This window comes from Pristis pectinata, chromosome 29 (assembly GCF_009764475.1).
Source record: "Pristis pectinata isolate sPriPec2 chromosome 29, sPriPec2.1.pri, whole genome shotgun sequence".
In the NCBI taxonomy this organism is placed as follows: domain Eukaryota; kingdom Metazoa; phylum Chordata; class Chondrichthyes; order Rhinopristiformes; family Pristidae; genus Pristis; species Pristis pectinata.
In genome coordinates, this window is record NC_067433.1 from 14,189,288 (window position 1) to 14,207,559 (window position 18,272).

General features: G+C 43.7%; 1 protein-coding gene across 4 annotated transcripts in view; it reads left to right on the plus strand.

Moving 5' to 3' along the window:
* The first annotated feature begins 6,706 nt into the window (after window positions 1-6,706).
* Window positions 6,707-18,272, plus strand: part of slc23a2 (solute carrier family 23 member 2) — a 56,851-nt gene continuing 45,285 nt past the window's right edge. For 2 of the 4 annotated variants that reach the window (XM_052040860.1, XM_052040862.1), the window contains exons 1-2: window positions 6,707-6,850; window positions 7,989-8,261. In XM_052040860.1, coding sequence (XP_051896820.1) covers window positions 8,154-8,261 — 108 coding nt within the window. In that variant the 5' untranslated portion in view covers window positions 6,707-6,850; window positions 7,989-8,153. Of the gene's footprint in view, window positions 6,851-7,454; window positions 7,508-7,988; window positions 8,262-12,098; window positions 12,129-18,272 lie in introns of those variants that run through there. The other 2 variants (XM_052040861.1, XM_052040863.1) reach the window with 2 other exon arrangements.

Below are 18,272 nucleotides of genomic sequence, written 5' to 3' on the forward strand. Positions count from 1 at the left end.
TGGAGGGACGGCAGAGGAAAAATGGAAGAAATTTCTACAGGAAATAAGGACAATGCAGGACAGATATATTCCAAGAAAAAAGAAGGTTTTGAATGGAAAAAAGGCACAGATGTGGATAACGAGGGAGGTGAAGGATAAAATAAAAGCAAAAGGGGCGGCGTACAAAGTAGCAAAAATTAGTGGGAAAACAGAAGATTGGAACGATTTTAAAAATCTGCAGAGAGAAACTAAGAAGGTCATTAGGAAAGCAAAGATGAGTTACGAAAGGAAGCTGGCGGACAACATTCGGAAGGATTCTAAGAGTTTTTTTAAATACATAAGGAATAAAAGAGAGACACGGGTTGACATAGGACCAATTGATAACGGTGCAGGAGGTATTATAATGGATGATAGTGAGATGGCAAGGGAATTGAATGAATATTTTGCATCGGTCTTCACCGTGGAGGACATAAGCAATGTGCCCATTAGTCAGGAGTCTCACGAATTGGAGCTGAGTTCAATTGAGATTAATAGGGAGAAGGTGCTTGGAAAACTAAAGGGGCTTAAGGCTGATAAGTCTCCCGGACCGGATGAGGTGCATCCCCGGGTTCTGAAGGAGGTGGCTGTGGAGATAGCGGAGGCGTTGGCGATTATTTTTCAGGAATCGATAGATTCTGGCATGGTTCCGGAGGACTGGAGGGTAGCGAATGTAGTTCCGTTGTATAAGAAAGGTGGGAGGCAGCAAAAAGGCAATTACAGACCTATTAGTCTGACGTCAGTGGTGGGAAAATTATTGGAGTCTATCCTCAAGGAGGAGGTTACCGAATACCTAGAGGCGCAAGGCAAGATAGGACCTAGTCAACATGGTTTTGTGAAGGGGAGGTCCTGTCTGACCAACCTATTGGAGTTTTTTGAAGAAATCACAGGTAGGGTGGATAAGGGAGAGGCGGTAGATGTTGTGTATTTAGACTTTCAAAAGGCCTTCGATAAGGTGCCTCACAAGAGACTGATTAATAAGATGAGAGGTCATGGAATTATGGGCAGGGTAGCAAAATGGGTGGAGAATTGGCTGGTTGGCAGGAAGCAAAGGGTGGAAATAAAAGGATCTCGTTCTGGTTGGTTACCGGTTACTAGTGGTGTGCCGCAAGGGTCGGTGTTGGGGCCTCTCCTTTTTACCTTGTACATCAATGATTTGGATGATGGAATAAATGGTTGTGTGGCTAAGTTTGCGGATGACACCAAGATAAGTGGAGGAGTAGGGAGCATAGAGGAAATAGAAAGAATGCAGAGGGACCTAGACAGTTTAGGAGAATGGGCAAGGAAATGGCAGATGAGATTCAATGTTGAGAAATGTGCAGTTGTACACTTTGGAAGTAGAAATAAGCGGGTAGATTATTATCTAGAAGGAGAGAAGATTGATAGTGCGGTAGTACAAAGGGACTTGGGGGTACTTATACAAGATACCTTAAAAGTTAACCACCAGGTTGGATCGGTGGTTAAGAAAGCGAATGCTATGTTGGCATTCATCTCGAGAGGTATAGTGTATAAAAGTAAGGAAGTGTTGATGAGGCTCTACGGGGCGCTAGTGAGGCCTCATTTGGAATACTGTGCGCAGTTTTGGGCCCCGCATCTTAGGAAGGATGTGCTGACGTTGGAGAGGGTTCAGAGGAGATTTACGAGAATGATTCCAGGAATGAAAGGGCTTAAGTATGATGAGCGTTTGTCGGCTCTTGGACTGTACTCGCTGGAGTACAAAAGGATGAGAGGGGACCTCGTAGCGACATTTAAAATGTTGACAGGTAAGGATAGAGTAGATGTGGCTAGGCTGTTTCCCTTGGTGGGCGTGTCCAGGACCAGAGGGCACAATCTTAGAATTAGAGGGTACAGTTTCAAGACAGAGATGAGGAGAAGTTTCTTTACCCAGAGGGTGGTGAAATTGTGGAACTCCTTGCCACGCACAGCAGTGGAGGCCAGATCAGTGGGGGTATTCAAGGAGGAGATAGACAGATATCTAAATAGTCAGGGTATCAAGGGATATGGGGATAAGGCTGGCAAATGGGATTAGAATAGTTTTTTTTTCTCTCTCTTTTTTTCCCACCCCATTTCTTTTTCCCTTTTCCTTGGAGCAGACTCGATGGGCCGAATGGCCTGCTTCTGCTCCCTATCTTGTGATCTTGTGTGATCTTGTGATATTATTCCCCATGGAACGTTCCTTTCTGGGTCAGGGGAACATGAAGCATCTTTTCCCAGGACTGACCATCTTTAAGTTTCCACAGCTCATGGCTTAGTTGGCATCTCACTAATGTAAGGTTCATAAGTATGTATTAAATTTAACCTAATAAGATTCTTGCTCATGACTATAATGAACCACAGTGGGTGGAAGTATACTCGTTACAAGTTCAACAGATGTATTGATTAAGTTGCACCCAGTACAGAGAAGCCATATGTAACAAAGAGAATGGACACAGACTTCTCCTTGAAACCTCAGGGACTTGTCCTTTGAGGATCTGTGGAGTGCTCTCTTTTCCACCTGCTGTATCATGTTGATTGCAGGTGCTCTTCCCTCTAACTGTGCTTGCTCTCTCTCTTTCTTGTTCTCCCTCATCTCATACTTTATTCCCCTTTACTCGTCATTCTCACCCACTAACTAACAATTTCCAGAACTATTTTAACCTTGTTGCTTTCCAAAATACATTTTATATTTCACTTATCACTAGCCCCATTTCCTCTTTGCAGATTGAGCATTCATTATCATCCTTGTTAACTCTCTCACAGACTATGCTGCTCTTTAAATGGCCCCCATATTAATTGTCTAAAACTCTGTCACATGCAGTATGTTGCTTGCCTCAGCTATATGGCCTTTTGGATGTTTCAACCCCTCCTTTGTTCTGTCCATCTTTCTTGCCCTACTTGTTTCAAGTAGCATGTAATGTATTTAATATATCTGTTCTGTCACAGGCTATATATCAGCTTCAAACACAATACCCTCACTCTTGCATCCTACAAGTTTTAAAGGTAATTCTGTTTCAGCACGTTCTTTGCAGTTAGCATTTTTTTTGTTTAACTAACCACAGCACTTTGCTGCTTAACTTTCTCCCATTTAAGTAAATAGTTAGAACATGGTGTATTAAAATATTTTACCTTTTGTTTCAGCTGTTTCTCAAATTTAGCTATTTCCTGTACTTGTGTCTGATGATTTGATCATTTGCCATGAAGTGTGGCACCAATATCCCATCCACCCCTCTTTCTAGACCCTGACAACTCCCCCCACCAACCCCCCCCCATGCTGATTCTCAGTCTGTAACTCCTGGGATCTCACTCAACGCTCTAAATTCACTCCCCAAAGCACAGATTCTATTCCTGCCTTCTCCACCCCTCCCCGATCAAACTCATTTTCCACATCTGTATTGTGGAGGGTCATGGCTGTCATGTGACAGCACTGCCCACTACCTGGTCGGAAGACACACCACTGCAAATCGAGGTTTGGCTCAGCCCCACGCATCAGCGCACACCTGACCATTGGCCTTTGTAAATTACCTGGCCTGGACCCCCCCAGCCCTCCAGCACTATAAAGTGCACCACATGTGCTTGGCTCGCTCTCTTTGCCATCTTTGAGGGACCACCCTGTTTCACTCCAGGCCGAGTACCGTGGAATGGCGCTGGAGAAATCATTGGTGAGGTGTACACTGTTAAAGGGTTGGGAGCATTTTAGTTAGTGTCCCTAGTAGCATAGAGCTGCGCCTGCAATGAATCAAGGGGTGGTGGGTATTGTATTGTTTTTCCCTGATTGTATATACCTAGTTTCTTGTGTGTGTGTGTGTGTGTGTGTGTGTGTGTGTGTGTGTGTGTATTTTATCCCGGTGTGATTTTCCCACGCTCGCTATAAACTGTGCACACGTGTTATTCCTGTTACCATTTTCCCATGCTCGTCTTTAGTAAATAAAATCATTTACTGCCAGACTGTGTTCAGAGTCCTTGCTTTTGAGACCCATCGAATCTGTTTTCTCACTCACAACAACATCCCACCTCCTTCCTGTCACACACCTAAATGTCATATTGTCATCTCTCTCAACTCTGATCTTGCTTGCAGACAACCTAAACCATCGCCCCCCTCTCCCCCCATCTCCCCGATGATGTTGTTGAATGGTCCATCCTGTTACTTAAGTAAAGATATGTTTGCTACCTGCCAGAATGCTGGCACTACAACTTTTTCTAATGAATTATCAAATAAATTTGCTAATGCCTCTGCTATTTCTTAAAATGCATGGATGCCACCTATCTGGACCACAGTTCTTATTCTCTTTGAGTTTGATCAGCTTATTTAATATATCTCTTTTTTCCTATTTTAAATGCACTCATTTCATTACTCATCCCATTATCCACCTGTTCTATCTCCCTGACAAATAGTGAAGCAAAAATAATGATTTAATATTTCTGTCATCTTCTGTGTTCATCTGAAACAAAAAATCTAGTCTTAATAATAAAATCTAGTCTAAATAATAAAAAGCATGGACGATTGTAAAAACTCATCTGTATTAACTTGATGCCTCTATTGCCACTCTAAGCTTTGATTTCATTGATATGTCTGTAATAATATTTTGCTATTTTGTTTTATGTTCCTTGATAATTCAAGGGCCCTTGAAACACTTTGCAACCAACAAAATACTTTTCAAGTCACTTTTGTGCACCTGGTAACCAACTTATGCACAGCAAATTCCCACAAGCAAAAATGTAATTATATTTTCACAGAATGTGGACTTTGCTGGCCACACCAGATTTGTTGTCTATTCATAATTATCTTGAACTGAGGAGGGAGAGAACAGTCAATCACATTGATGGATCTGCAGGTCACATGTAAGTCAGGCAGGGTAAGATTGGGAGATTTCCTCCCTTGGAGGACATTTGTTAATCCTTAGAGTTTTACAACACTCCATTATTTTCATGCTTATTATTGTAGAGATTAAATTGATCCCAATTTTTTAAAAATTCTAATCAATTTAATTTAGTTTCACCATTTGCCACATCAGGATTCAAATATGTCTCTGGATCAGTGGTTGAACCTCTAGCTATTGGACAAGTCACTTAACCACTTTGCTACCACACCTCATGCTGCCTAATTTGCTGATTATTTCCAGCTTTTATTTCAGATGCCTGAAGTATTTTGCTTTTGGCTCATTTTGATCGCGTGACTGCATGTTTACTGTATGAATCATTTGGACCAAAACGCCTAATTATTTTGCCTTTGTATATTTGGTAATGTGTCTGGGGGGGGGGGGGTGCAACAAAACAAATGATACAATAAGTGATTAAAATCAATGAAGAACAGAGGGACCTTGAAGTATATGTCTACAAATCCTTAAAGGCAGCAGGGCAGGTAGATAAGGCAGTATAAAAGGCACATGAGGTGCTTTCCTTTGTTAGCCAAAACTTTGAATATAAGAGCTGGGAAGTTATGCTCAAATTGTATACAATGCTTATCTGCCACAGCCTAAGCCTAGTTTACTGTTCTGATCATTATCTGATTACACTGGAAAGTGGGAAAGATGAATTTTGATGGGGATCTTACCAGATTTGAAAAACTTTAATGATAAGGGAAAATGAATTAAGCTAAGGTTGTTTTCTTAGTAATTGAGGCTGAGGAGAGACTTAATATCTGTATTAAATTATGAGTGGCCTATAGAGGAAATAGGAACAAACATATCCCTTACCAGAGCAACCAAAAAGCAGGGGCATAAATTTAAAGTAATGTAGAAGATTTAGAAGAGAGATGAGGGAACCTTTTTTCACCCAAGACTGGTAGGGGGTCTGGGATTCACTGCCTGAAAGGAGGAGAGATGGAAACCATCACCAAACTTAAAAGGAGCCTGGATGTACCTATAGATTCTCTGACTCTTATGTCAATGCCTCAAGTGCTGAGCTGGGATTTGGCTCAGTAGCTCTTAGATTCAGATTCAGATTAGTTTATTGTCATATACACCAGCATGCAATGAAATTCCTTGCTCATATGAAGATCAGAGAGTAAACCGGCCTTATATACAGGCCAACCCTGGGTTATAAATTATGGACATCCCTAAATGCAAACAAGATCCCATAATATTTAAAACATCTAATGAACAATCATTCCTACAAGTGCAGGGCTAGTTTCCTCTCCCTCTCCACTTTTCGTAATTGTTTTCCCTTCACTCTTATGTGCTTTTGATACCATTTATTACAACACTGTGGAGGTGTGGTTACCATATTGAATAATTTTTGAATAATTATTGAATCGACTCTTAGGCTACAGACTTACCATGATTACTTCAAATGGAACTGTTAGGTTGTGGAATATTAGGCTACAGACTTACCATGATTACTTCAGATGGAACTGCTAGGTTGTGGAGTATAAGGCTACAGACTTACCATGATTACTTCAAATGGAACTGTTAGGTTGTGGAGTATTAGGCTACAGACTTACCATGATTACTTCAAATGGAACTGTTAGGTTGTGGAGTATTAGGGAACACAGGAAAAGGAGGGTGAAATCAGGTCAATATTTATTCATGCGCTGAGTAAGCTTTAATAATTTAACAGGAATAAGATAAAATAGGTTAAGCGTTAAGATGAGAGAATGCACAACAGCAGATGCCAAGCACATGACTGCAGATGGCGCTTCTTTCCAAAGTGAGTTGCTTTGCCATTGGTGGACTGTGTTTTTTGGTTCGGTTCTCCATGAATGACGTCGAGTAGAGAGGGTGATGCCTTCCGGCTGCGGCGGCACAGTCTTCATTGTAGGAATAGGAGACGTTGTCGAGCTGCCGGGAGCCGCATCTCGCCGGCACCGTGGCAGGCGACAGCGGGGATTGCCAGAGCGTCGATAGGCCTCATATTACAGGTAAGAGCAGGAGATCTCTCCGGGTGTACCTCACACACGCGTCCATTCATCCGCTACCTTACACAATGCCCTCCTCCTAACCTTACATAAACCTTGACAAGCGCATGCTTTGCAGTTTCCCGTTATTGCAGTCAATACTTAATGCAATTCTTTTTAATGTCAGCTTCATGGAATGCTGCTGCTAGTTGTTGGAGGGTGGAATGGCTGAGGTGGTCTCAGATGGAAACTTTGCAAAGGGGAGGCTGGAGTATGGGGGGTTAATTTGTATTGCGAGGGGTGGCTGTCTTTAGCCTTCCGTCTGGCCTTCACTGCACCGATCACAGTTTGGGAGGGGGTTATGATGGGGGTGATGTTCTTGCAGTGGGAGTGACAGCGCGCTGTAAAGATGGAAGGGTGCAGAGGACAATGGCACGAATTGCAGTGACCTCCACTTCTTCCCACCTCTTTGGCGTTCAATGATCTCTCGAGCTTGCTCTCCATGTCCCAGTTCTCAGAAACCAGTGCAGGCGATAGGGGGGCTTCCTCGTTTGCTGTTAGATCGTGTTTACATTAGATCTTGGCGGCGGAGGCTGCTGGCTAATGTTTTAGGGTTTTTTATTTTCAGGCATGGCGGCTTCTTGTTCCAGGCACTTGAACTGCACAGATCATAAGTCCAAGGTACTTGCAGAAACGCGCGCACACAGACATTCCCCTCACCCCCCTCTCTCACACACATACTTCTCTCTGAGAGGGATAAATCCTCATTTCCCTCTGTTCTCAGAACACCACACCTATACCTCAAATTTGCAACCTCATGGTGCTGTTGAGTAACTCAGTTTATATAAGCAGTATTGAGCCAGCCTTCATTGGGAAAGAAGCTGAACTTTATGTAAGGAGCCACGTGAACTGATGTTGTTGTTAAGCAGACCTACCGAGAGGTTTAATTGTTGCTCCGTTGAGTGGCTGATGGATAATTTTTTTCCTTGTATATTTTATCTGGTGAAATGATGGTGTGTATTTAGGGCAGTGGCTGAGGAGTGCTGGCAGTAGATTCACCTCGCCCTTCCGCAAGTGTCTCTGTCTGCCAATTTGACTTTGGGCTGGTTTCAGATTCTCTACATAGAACAAAACGTAATCTGTGTTTTTATTTAATTTTCAGGTTCAGGGACGTTCGCAGAATTGGCAGGTCATGTTGACAGCATCTCTGAGGCGCACGTGACTGCCCTTGGGGCCAGTGTGAGAGAACTGACCCCCACCCTGCATACTCCCTGCACTATTCTTACATCCATCCCCTCCCTCCCATCTCTGCTCCTTCTGGGAATCGATGGGAATCGGCAAAAATACAACCACCAAGGGCAGCATGGAGTCCGGGAGCACATCCGACAGCAAGTATGAGGATGAGAAGCACTCGGCTGCATTCTTCCCAGTACCAGTAAGAGTCAACAAAATTGTCAACCTACATTTGTGTTGTACCTTGTACTCACTTATAAAGCAATGTAGGAGCATTAAGAAAATGATATTTGACATCTTGCCCTGTAAAAAGGACAGATGAGGGAAAGCCCGACCAATGAGTGTTCTCAAAAGGAGGAGGGTCATAGAGTACCACAGCACAGAAACAGGCCCTTTGGCCCAACTTGTCCATGTCGGCCTGATCTTCTGCCCGGTCCCGTCTACCTGCACCCAGACCATAGCCCTTTATACCCCTCCCATCCATGTCCCTATCCAAACCTCCCTTAAATGTTACAATTGAACCCACACCTACCACTTCTGCTGGCAGCTCGTTCTGCACTCACATCACCCTCTGAGTGAAGAAGTTCCCCCTTGGATTCCCCTTATTTATTTCACCTTTCACCCTGAAGCTATGTCCTCTAGTTCTAGTCTCACCCAACCTTGGGAGGGGGGTTGGGGTGGAAGCCTGCATGCATTCACCCTATCTGTACCTCTCATAATTTTGTATACCTCTATAAGATCTCCCCTCATTCTCCTGCGCTCCAGGGAATAAAGTACTAACCTATTCAATCTTTCCCTATAACTCGGGTCCACAAATTCTGGCATCATCCTTGTAAATTTTCACTGCACTCTTTCAAGCTTATTGATATCTTTCCTGTAGGTAGGTGACCAGAACTGCCCAGAGGGACAGGTTTAGAGAGGGGATTCCAATGCTCAGGTGGAGGCATGGCTGCCAGTGGTGGAAATGATTAACTTCTGAGATGTAGTAGAGGCCAGGTTGGAGGAGTGCAGAGATCTCAGGTTAGTTCCAGAGGGGTTTGCAGAGAAAGTGACAGGCCCTATATCTGGGATCTCTGTCTTTATGTGAGTGAATGAGAGAGGCCAACAGTGAGACACTCGAAGAATCTGAAAAGAAATTACAGGGACCATTCAGTGCATCGTACCTGGCCACAGCCTTTTGAAAGCATGATGTAATTTAGCCTCCACACCCCTGCTCTTCCCCACAAGCCAGTAAGTTAGTGCTACACAAGTGAACACCCAGTTTCCTTTTAAAAGGTATTTGCTGAAGGTCCGTCGTTAGCAGTTAGAAGAAGGTGCAACAAACAATCTGCTGGAGGAAACCAGGGGGTCAAGCAGCATCTGTAGGGGGAAAGGAAGTCAACGTTTCGGGTTGAAACAGCAAGTTCCTTCCCTAGCCCCCCTCCCCACCCACCAGCAGATTGTTGCTCCGCATTCCAGCATCTGCAGTCTCTTGTGTCTCCAGTTAGAAGGTGTTGGGTTCTAGACCCACTCAGACACCAAATAGAAGAATCTAGTCTGACACTCCAGTGTAATCCCTTTCATGTAGCTTTATACCAAAGTGTACATAAAAACTTGCATGGCAACATTTTGAGGAAGAAAGTGGAGTTCTTCCATGACACTGATCAATAATTATCTCTTGTTAAACATTACCTTGTCACTGTTACATTGTTGTTCCTGGGAGCTTGCTGTGCACAGTGTCTGCTATATTATGTATGTTACAATGATGATTGCATTACAAAAGCACTTCATGAAAGGGATGTGGAGTATGCTGTAGAAATGCGTCTTTTATGACTGATCCTGTGGAATGTGATTCTTAGTCCTTTCGAACTGTGCATTACAAGAGGCAGTAGGTTTCAGCTGTTAACTTCCCCTGTCAGAAGTAGTTTCTACTTGTATTGTCCCTTTATTTTGTCAGTTTCTTTAAATTTTTTAAATTTTATTTACAGCGTGGTAACAGGCCCTTTCGGCCCAACGAGTCCGCCCCGCCCATTTTAAACCCCCAAATTAACCTACCCATACGTCTTTCGAATGTGGGAGGAAACCGGAGCACCCAGAGGAAACCCACGCAGACATAGGAAAACGTACAAACTCCTTACAGACAGTGACGGGAATTGAACCCCGATCGCTGGTGCTGTAATAACGTCACGCTAACCGCTTGACTGTCTTTGGTTAGTAAGCTGCTCACTCTTTCATGCATTTCCTTTAACCTTCTCCCAGAATCATTGAATGATGACTAACTGATGATGATGTAGCATGGAAGGGGGCCATTTGGCATCTCCCACATCCCAGCCCATTCCCCAAGCCCTGCTGATTTTTTTTTTGTTGTTGAGGAATTTAACCAGTTACCTTAAATGTGACAATTAATATAACTTGCCAATACATTTCCAGATTCTACAAACTTGCTGTGTAAAGTTGATTTCCTTCCTTCTCTGCAGTAATGGGTACAATCCCAGCCTCTCTGACCTATCCACAAGTGTCATCTTGTTTGACATGTACCTCCACCATCAGATTTCTGATTTGATTCATGAACCTATGAACACTACATTGTTGTTCCTTTTTTGCACTATTTATTGTCGTAACTTAAAGTAATTTTTATGTCTTACACTGTACTGCGGCTGCAAAACAACAAATTTCACAACATGCGTTGGTAATGATAAACCTGATTCTGATGTACAGAAATTTAATAGCGGCCCTGGCTTTTTAGATCGGACATTTTGTAAGTCTTGCTCCTTTACCATCTTTGAATTTTGGGATAACGAGGTTGGTGGTGTAGCTGTTGATCTAATTGATGTATACATTCTTAATCATTTTCAATAGCAAGGGCTGTATGTAACTTATCTTTCCACCAAGACTGGCCGCCTCTTATGCTCCTAACTTTATTCTTAACCCCTTATACTCCTGTTGAAACTGCAACTTCCAAATATTGGCATTGAGACCTTCCTCTAGTGTGTTTCCTTCTGAACCCTCTGCTGCAGTTCTCCTGCTAGTTAGTAGTTGTTGAGGAGATGTGATGACACTTCTGATGCAGTTTTGGACTTGGCTGGTGACTTACCAACCCTCCTTAGAACTCTGGTTAAGAGGAGCTAATGAAGTACAGACCCAAGACCAAACTAGTTTTGGAGACTTGAGACAGCACCTTCAAAGGCAAACACGGATGATGTGATTAAATTTCAGCATGATAATCACAGCTGGTGTTCTGTGCCTCCACAGTTGCCATGAAGTACTGGTTACGATGTGGTGACTCAGAGCTTAAGTGGGGCACAGCAGTAATTAGCAGCTGCTCTGGTTTTTTTTAATAAAGCAGATTTTTCTTTTAAGTTCCATGATAAAATTATACTTGTTTTCTCTCTGTTTTGGTCTTGTTTAACTTTCTACAAATATCAGCATACCTTAAGGACTGCAAAAGGCAAGAGGCATCACCCTTCCAGAGCCAAAATTAGCAAGCTGCAGTTTCAAAAGGAGGAGTTTGAGGGGATTTAAGAGTAAAGTCAGGATCAAGATAGGAGGCAACTAGACCCAGTAGAAAGATGAGTTACATACAGCTCTCACTATTGAAGAAGATCAAAAATTTATAAAGCTACACCACCAACCTTGTCATCCCACAACTCAAACATGGAAAAGAAGCAGGAGTCACATGATGTTCAAATTAAAAAGCTAGGACTATTATTAATTTCATCTCCCTGTGTGGAAGCCATCCTTATCTGCCCATTTTCTGGAACAGATGTGCAACTCCAATCCTACTGCCAATCCAGGAATCCTTGCATGGTGCATCCAAATAAAGCATGGTTAACAGGTCGAGACGTAGGGTTGCTGAAGGGTGCTATTTTGCCACACAATCTATTGAGTTTATTGGTTATTAATATTTAATTGCAAGGGGGTGGGGAGCCCTTAAGTTTCATGGTTTAATAGTTGTACATGTTAGTATGGTGCCCAGATGATTAATATCTTGAAATTGTGCCACTTGTGACAACTGTGACACACTTCTCCTTTACTCCAGTATTTCGCACCTTGGAAGCCTTTCTTTCAGCTGTGAGATCAAATACCAGAGGTAACTAACATAAATTTAGTCCTTGTATTCATTGTTCACTCAGCCACTTGCTGAATGAAAAGTTCATGAAAGAATACACCTTTAGATGTAATCGGGAATGTTTTTGACTACCAAGCAGTATTCAATGGGCTGCAGCAAAGTTATGGAAAGTGGGCAAGTTCTGATTGCAGGTCCTGTAGGTGTTGGTGATGCAGGCTGTGCCGAACATCAGTGAGGGGAAGAGAGACCCAATCAGTTCTAGGATTAAACTACTTGTGACGGCACAGTGGCCCAGCTAGTGGAGCTGCTGCCTCTGCTGTTTGTGTGGAGTTTGCATGTGCTCCCTGTGGCTGTGTGGGTTTTCTCCTACATCCCAAAGACTATGTAAATTACCCCACTAGTGCAAGTTACCCCTCACCTGTGGGTGGGTGGTAGAATCTAGGGGAAGTTGATGGGAATGTGAGGTGAATAAAATGGGGTAAGTGTAAAGGGGTGTTTGATGGATGGTGTGGACTTGATTGGTTGAACGGCCTATTTCTGTGTTCAGTGACTTTGCGATTTTCTGATTCTACTTGAACGTTTGACACCAGAACACTTGAGCAGTAAATTAATGAAATTCCCGTCCGTGCCATTTACATGGCGTGTGGATCTGCGCCAGACAGTGGGTTCTTTTCATCTGGTATGGTTTTTTACCCTGGATTATTTAAGGCAAAACCTGCTGCCCTAGATGTTGGAACTTGTGAGGGAATAAGGTCACAAAAAGTGCTTGGCTGCAAATCTATTATAGCAACCCACCTCCAAACTGTAAACTGCGAATTTAGTCATTGGCTCAATCTGATAGTCCCAGCTGACCTAGTTTTTTTTTGCTGACTGCATATAGACTACAATCCTTGGTTGGTATTGGTATTGGTTTATTATTGTCACTTGTACTGAGGTACAGTGAAAAGCTTGTCTTACAAACCGATCATACAGGTCAATTCTTTACACATTGCAGTTACATTGAGTTAGTACAAAGTGCATCGATGTAGTACAGATAAAAACAGTAACAGTACAAAGTGTCACAGCTACAGAGAAAGTGCAGTGCAATAAGGTGCAAGGTCACAACAAGGTAGATTGTGAGGTCAGAGTCCATCTCATTGTATAGTGTTATTCTGAGTCTCAGTGGATGTTAAAGATACTAGGGTGTGATTTTAAAGTCTTCCTCGAGTGTATCTTTGCTGAGATCAGAGCATGAAAAGGCACAATAGTCTTAATTAATCTGTGGTCAGACCTTCAATTTCCAAGACACAAAGCTGTGGAGCTCCCTTGCCAAACCTCTCCTACCTTTCTCTTTCTGCCTTTTTAAGGTGTTCCCTTAAATCCTACCTCCTGAGCAGCACAGTATCCTTGGATCTTCTTTTGAGGCACAGTCAAGGCTAGGACGTGCTTTGGGATGTTTTGCTATAATTAAGGCAGGTTCTTTGCTTGATTTCCTTGAGCCAGTTGTTCCGTAGACTGTCTGCTGAGCCGGGGGTCCAGAACCAGGCCCTTCAGCCCACGTGTCTATGCCGAGCAAATTTTTGTATGCACTTGACCAGAAGTTGAAGGTGCTGATGTCCCAGGGAATATTCTATAGTGCTTTGGACCTCTGATGACAGGGTGTTAGATCTCAGACTTTTTATTCCTCCCTTCCCAAACAATCTGATCTGGTGGGAATGATGTTGTTATATAGTCTAGCTTTACGATTCTACCTGATGTGAACAGTGAGTTCAATGTCAAGTAGGGTCTTAAATAAACAAGGAGAAATTGCTTCTCGAGGCACAAGATTAAGCAGAGAGCATAGCGCCAAGGCCATTGGCAAGTCGAACCATTTGTACCCAGCAGGGTCCTATCATCTGGAAGGCACTGTATAAAAGGTTGGTGGAAGCAAATTCAATAGCAAATTCCAAAAAGGAATTGGAATATTTTTGAATGGGTATTGGAGAGTGGGACCAACTGGATAGGAATATCAAAGAACCAGTAGAAATATAGAGGGACAAATGGCCTCTTTTACTGAATTGTGTTATGAGCGGCTTCTCCTGGGGGACAGTGGGTTCCCCGCCAGAGTAAAGATGCTGGCGTAATTCACCGACCAAGCTTGGTGGTCACACTGCTTTAAGTGACTGAGATTTTGTGTGTAGTGTTTATGTGCCATTATCCTCCAGTCTCTGCATTTTTCTGGAGAAATTACTTGAGGTGCAGAGGGAACCTGTGAGTAAGGTGCCATGAGAACAGAACTGAGCATTTGGAGGCTAGCTGTGATCTTGTTGTCTGGTGGACCATGTGTGAGGGGTTAAATAGCAATCTCCATCTAATGTTTTTGTGTAACCATGATGGAGATGAAACTATAACAAGTCCTGCCACAAAAAAAATTATGTCAGGCCTCCATGTTTTAAATAAAAAGGCAGGTATGTCCCGTGTTATCATGTTGAAGAGTTGGTTACTATAGGTAACAGAAACAAGAAGATGCTGGAGGAACTCAGCAGGCCAGGCAGCATCCATAGAGAAAAAAAGACTGTCGACGTTTGGGGTCAGGACCCTTCTTTAGGACTGAAGATGGGAAAAAGGGAAGCCTACTATTTGGGGGGGGGGGGGGGGGAACTGAGCAGTGATAGGTGGACAAGTAAGATAAGATTTCTTTATTAGTCACGTGTACATCGAAACACACAGTGAAATGCATCTTTTGCGTAGAGTTTTCTGGGGACAGCCCGCAAGTGTCGCCAGGCTTCTGGTGCCAACGTAGCATGCCCACAACTTCCTAACCCGTACGTCTTTTGGAATGTGGGAGGAAACCAGAGCACCTGGAGGAGTGAGGAGAGGTACGGTGGGCACAAGGTGGTGATAGGTAGATGACTATCACTATCTCTTACCTGCATCTACCTATCACCACCTTGTGCCCACCCTGCCTCCTATCTCCTCATTTGTCCACCTATCACTGCTCTGTTTTTTTGTCCCCCTCAATAATGGGCTTCCCCTTTTCCCATCTTCAGTCCTGAAGAAGGGTCCTGACCTGAAATGTTGACCATCTGTTTTTCTCCACGGATGCTGCCTGACCTGCTGAGTTCCTTCAGCATCTTGCTTTTTCATCTCGGCTCCAGCATCTGCAGTTCTTTCTTATTCTAATAACAGAAACAAATCTACCCTCAACATTGCTTAAAATACAACAGAAATATTACAGTTGCAAATGCTTTTCTTTGCACTATGAATACACAGGAAACTGGAATATGAAGACATTTAGAACACTGGGGCAATTCTATCTGTCAGTGACATTGTTCCTGATTGATGTCTAAACCCCATCCAGAAGACTTGGTTCCAGAACACTTCTTCACCTTGCCTCCCAGAAATCTGGAACTCTCTCCCACAAATGGATGCTGAGCCTTGGCTGGATTGAAAATGTCAAAAGATTGACAGGTTTCCATTACGTTACTTTTATTTGGAGGAGGGAGCCTGAATAAAATTGGTTTTATGTGCAGACATTGGGGATGGTGGAGGGGATTTTGTAGGGCCTCCGTTCAGGGAAGAAGTGGAGGAACCCAAGCTGAGGAAGAGAGGGATTTGACATCCATTATCAGGAGAAGGTGGTTCAATCCAGGAAACCTGCTGACAAGGGGCAGGGGAAGGCATATAGGTGGGAGTGAGCAAAGATTAGGGTTTGGTAAATTTAATAATGGGACTGGAATGAGTAACCAAAAGGAGGAAGTCTTTAGCAGAGCACTCCTACTTGTGGATCTTGGGATGGAGATTGAAGAGGACTATGCAAGCTTGGAAGACTTGATTGAGCCTGCCCCAGGTTTGGAAGCCTTTCTGCTGGGACATCACATTCCACTGCCCTTAATGTCATGTGCAGTAACCTTGGTGGGCATATGACCCTCTCAAACCTGGTTATTCTTGGAAAAATATCCTGTGCAAAACCACTTCACTGCTGATGAGGTAGCTGCAAAGTGGGGAGGGGGGGAGGAGGGGGTAGAATCCTGCAATGTGTGCATACTAGCACCAACTGCTTGGGCCGAATGTTCTGTTTCTGTGCTGTATATTCCATGTAACAATTCTGACTAAGGATCAATGCTGAGGAACTGGATCAGGAAAAAACCTATCTGTGCCTGCATTTTCTTAAATCTGATGTTGATTCATTGTCATTTTTAAAAGGCAATCCCAGTGAGTTCTCATTATTTTGTATTTCCTTATGATATAAGAGACGATCATTTAGCCCATGGAGTCTATGCCAAGTACCAGAGCATTCCCATTAATCCCAGTGTGCCACTTATTTCCCTCCAGCCTAGTTCCTCATATGTGCCATCAACTCCACCTTGATTCTCTTGCCACTCACCTACATTAACAGTGATTTGCAGTAACCATTTGTATACCAGCTGGCACAATTGTGGGACGTAGGAGGAAACTGAAGCACCCTGGCCTCTGCAAGGAGAATGTGCAAACTCCACACAAACAGCACCGGAGGTCGGGATTGAACTCGAGCTGTGAGGCAGCAGTGTTACCTGTGGTCACACTGTGCCGTCCTTCTGACTTGCTGAGCTCCACTACAGGTCCAAGGTGTGCATTCTCATTGTACTTCACGCACACCACCTGACCACCTTGCAGCCTCTGACTGGAAGCTGGCTGTCAGCTCCCCACAGTAGCTCAGTGAACCTCGGGTTGGAATTGCATGGCCAGGTTCAAACTCTGGCCTGCATCGACAGCTGACCTGATGAGTTCTGGCATAGGTGCAGTTGGAGCCCTCTGTAAGCCTGGGGGATACAAGGATGCAGTAATGGAAATGTAGATCCTGTGATTTCTCAATGCTCTTAAGCAAGATTGGGGTCTATTGTGATCTCCTCCATGCTTGAATACCCTGCAGTGGCATGACCTGAAGTTTGGCCTGTTGTCCAGGACACTGAGTTGGACTGCATTGAGAATATAATGATAGAAGGCATTCAGACCTTGTCTATCCCATCATTCAATTGCATCATAGCTGATTTGTGATCTAACTCCATTCACTTGCTTTTGTCCTGTAACCCCTTGATCCCTCTGTTAACAATGAATGAATAAGAGCATTGCTATTGGAAGCAGACTGGAGTCTTTTGTACAGGAGGCACAAGATGGAACAGTTCCACCTTGCCCAGCATCTCAAGTAGAGTCTGTAAACAGGAGAACTTTCGTCGTGCATTCTGTTCATCTGCTCAAAGAAGAAATTGCATTATTTTTCCATTTGGTTTTAAAAAAAAACTAAATTCAGTAGCAACTTCCTTCTTTTGAGGCTGTGTAAGGTGCCTGATTTGGTGATTGTTGGCACTGTCAAATCAGTCTTTTGGGCAAGTTGTGGAGTGTAATGGAAAAGGGGTTGGCTCGTGGTATCAGAGGGTCCTGGGGCCAGCACAAGAAATGGAAGTTGCGAGTCCAAGAATGGGTTACAAGAGAGAAGCATATTTTGATTCTTCTTTTTAAAAAAAAACTCTAATTTACCCTAAACTGAAACTCAAGAAGGTGTTGCCAGAAATTGAAAATGGAAATGCAAGCATTCAGTTACATCTTGACCTCCATACTTTCGTGAGTATCCAATTAGAAAGGATAACAAATTTTGCTATGCTTATGATAGACAATTTGGAGAATTTTGTGTGCTTGGTATTGGCATGGACTTGGTGGGCCAAAAGACCTGTTTCCTTGCTGTATCTCTGACAGAAATGATAGAGTTTTAGGGTCACTGTATGTGCTGAGTGCTGATGGTGACCCAGTGGAATGCTCTAGCTCCCACCGGATGAATCCACCTCCATTATCCAGGAAATTGCGTGCTGGGAGTAAGCAACCTGCCTCCAGCGAAAGATTCTCCTGAGGTTTTGTGGGGGAGATCCTGGGTAAGGGCAGTGGCCTTTAGGCAGTATGTCATCAGGGACCGGGTGGGGAAGAAAGAGGGACCCTGAAAAGGGTGAGCAGCAGCGATTGTGGGTGGTCTCGGGTTGGGGAGGAGAGAGCAGAGAATTTGAGCTGAAGAGGGAAAGGGCAAAGAGCGGAGCAAGAAGGGGAAGGAATCTTTGAGGGGAGGAGGCTGAGAAAAACTGTTTGGACAAGATTGTCAATGTTGATGCCTGTGTGCCTTTGCACCAAGACCTTGCTCTGTCAAGCCCCTGTGGTAGCTGGCATGCAGTGTCTGACTCA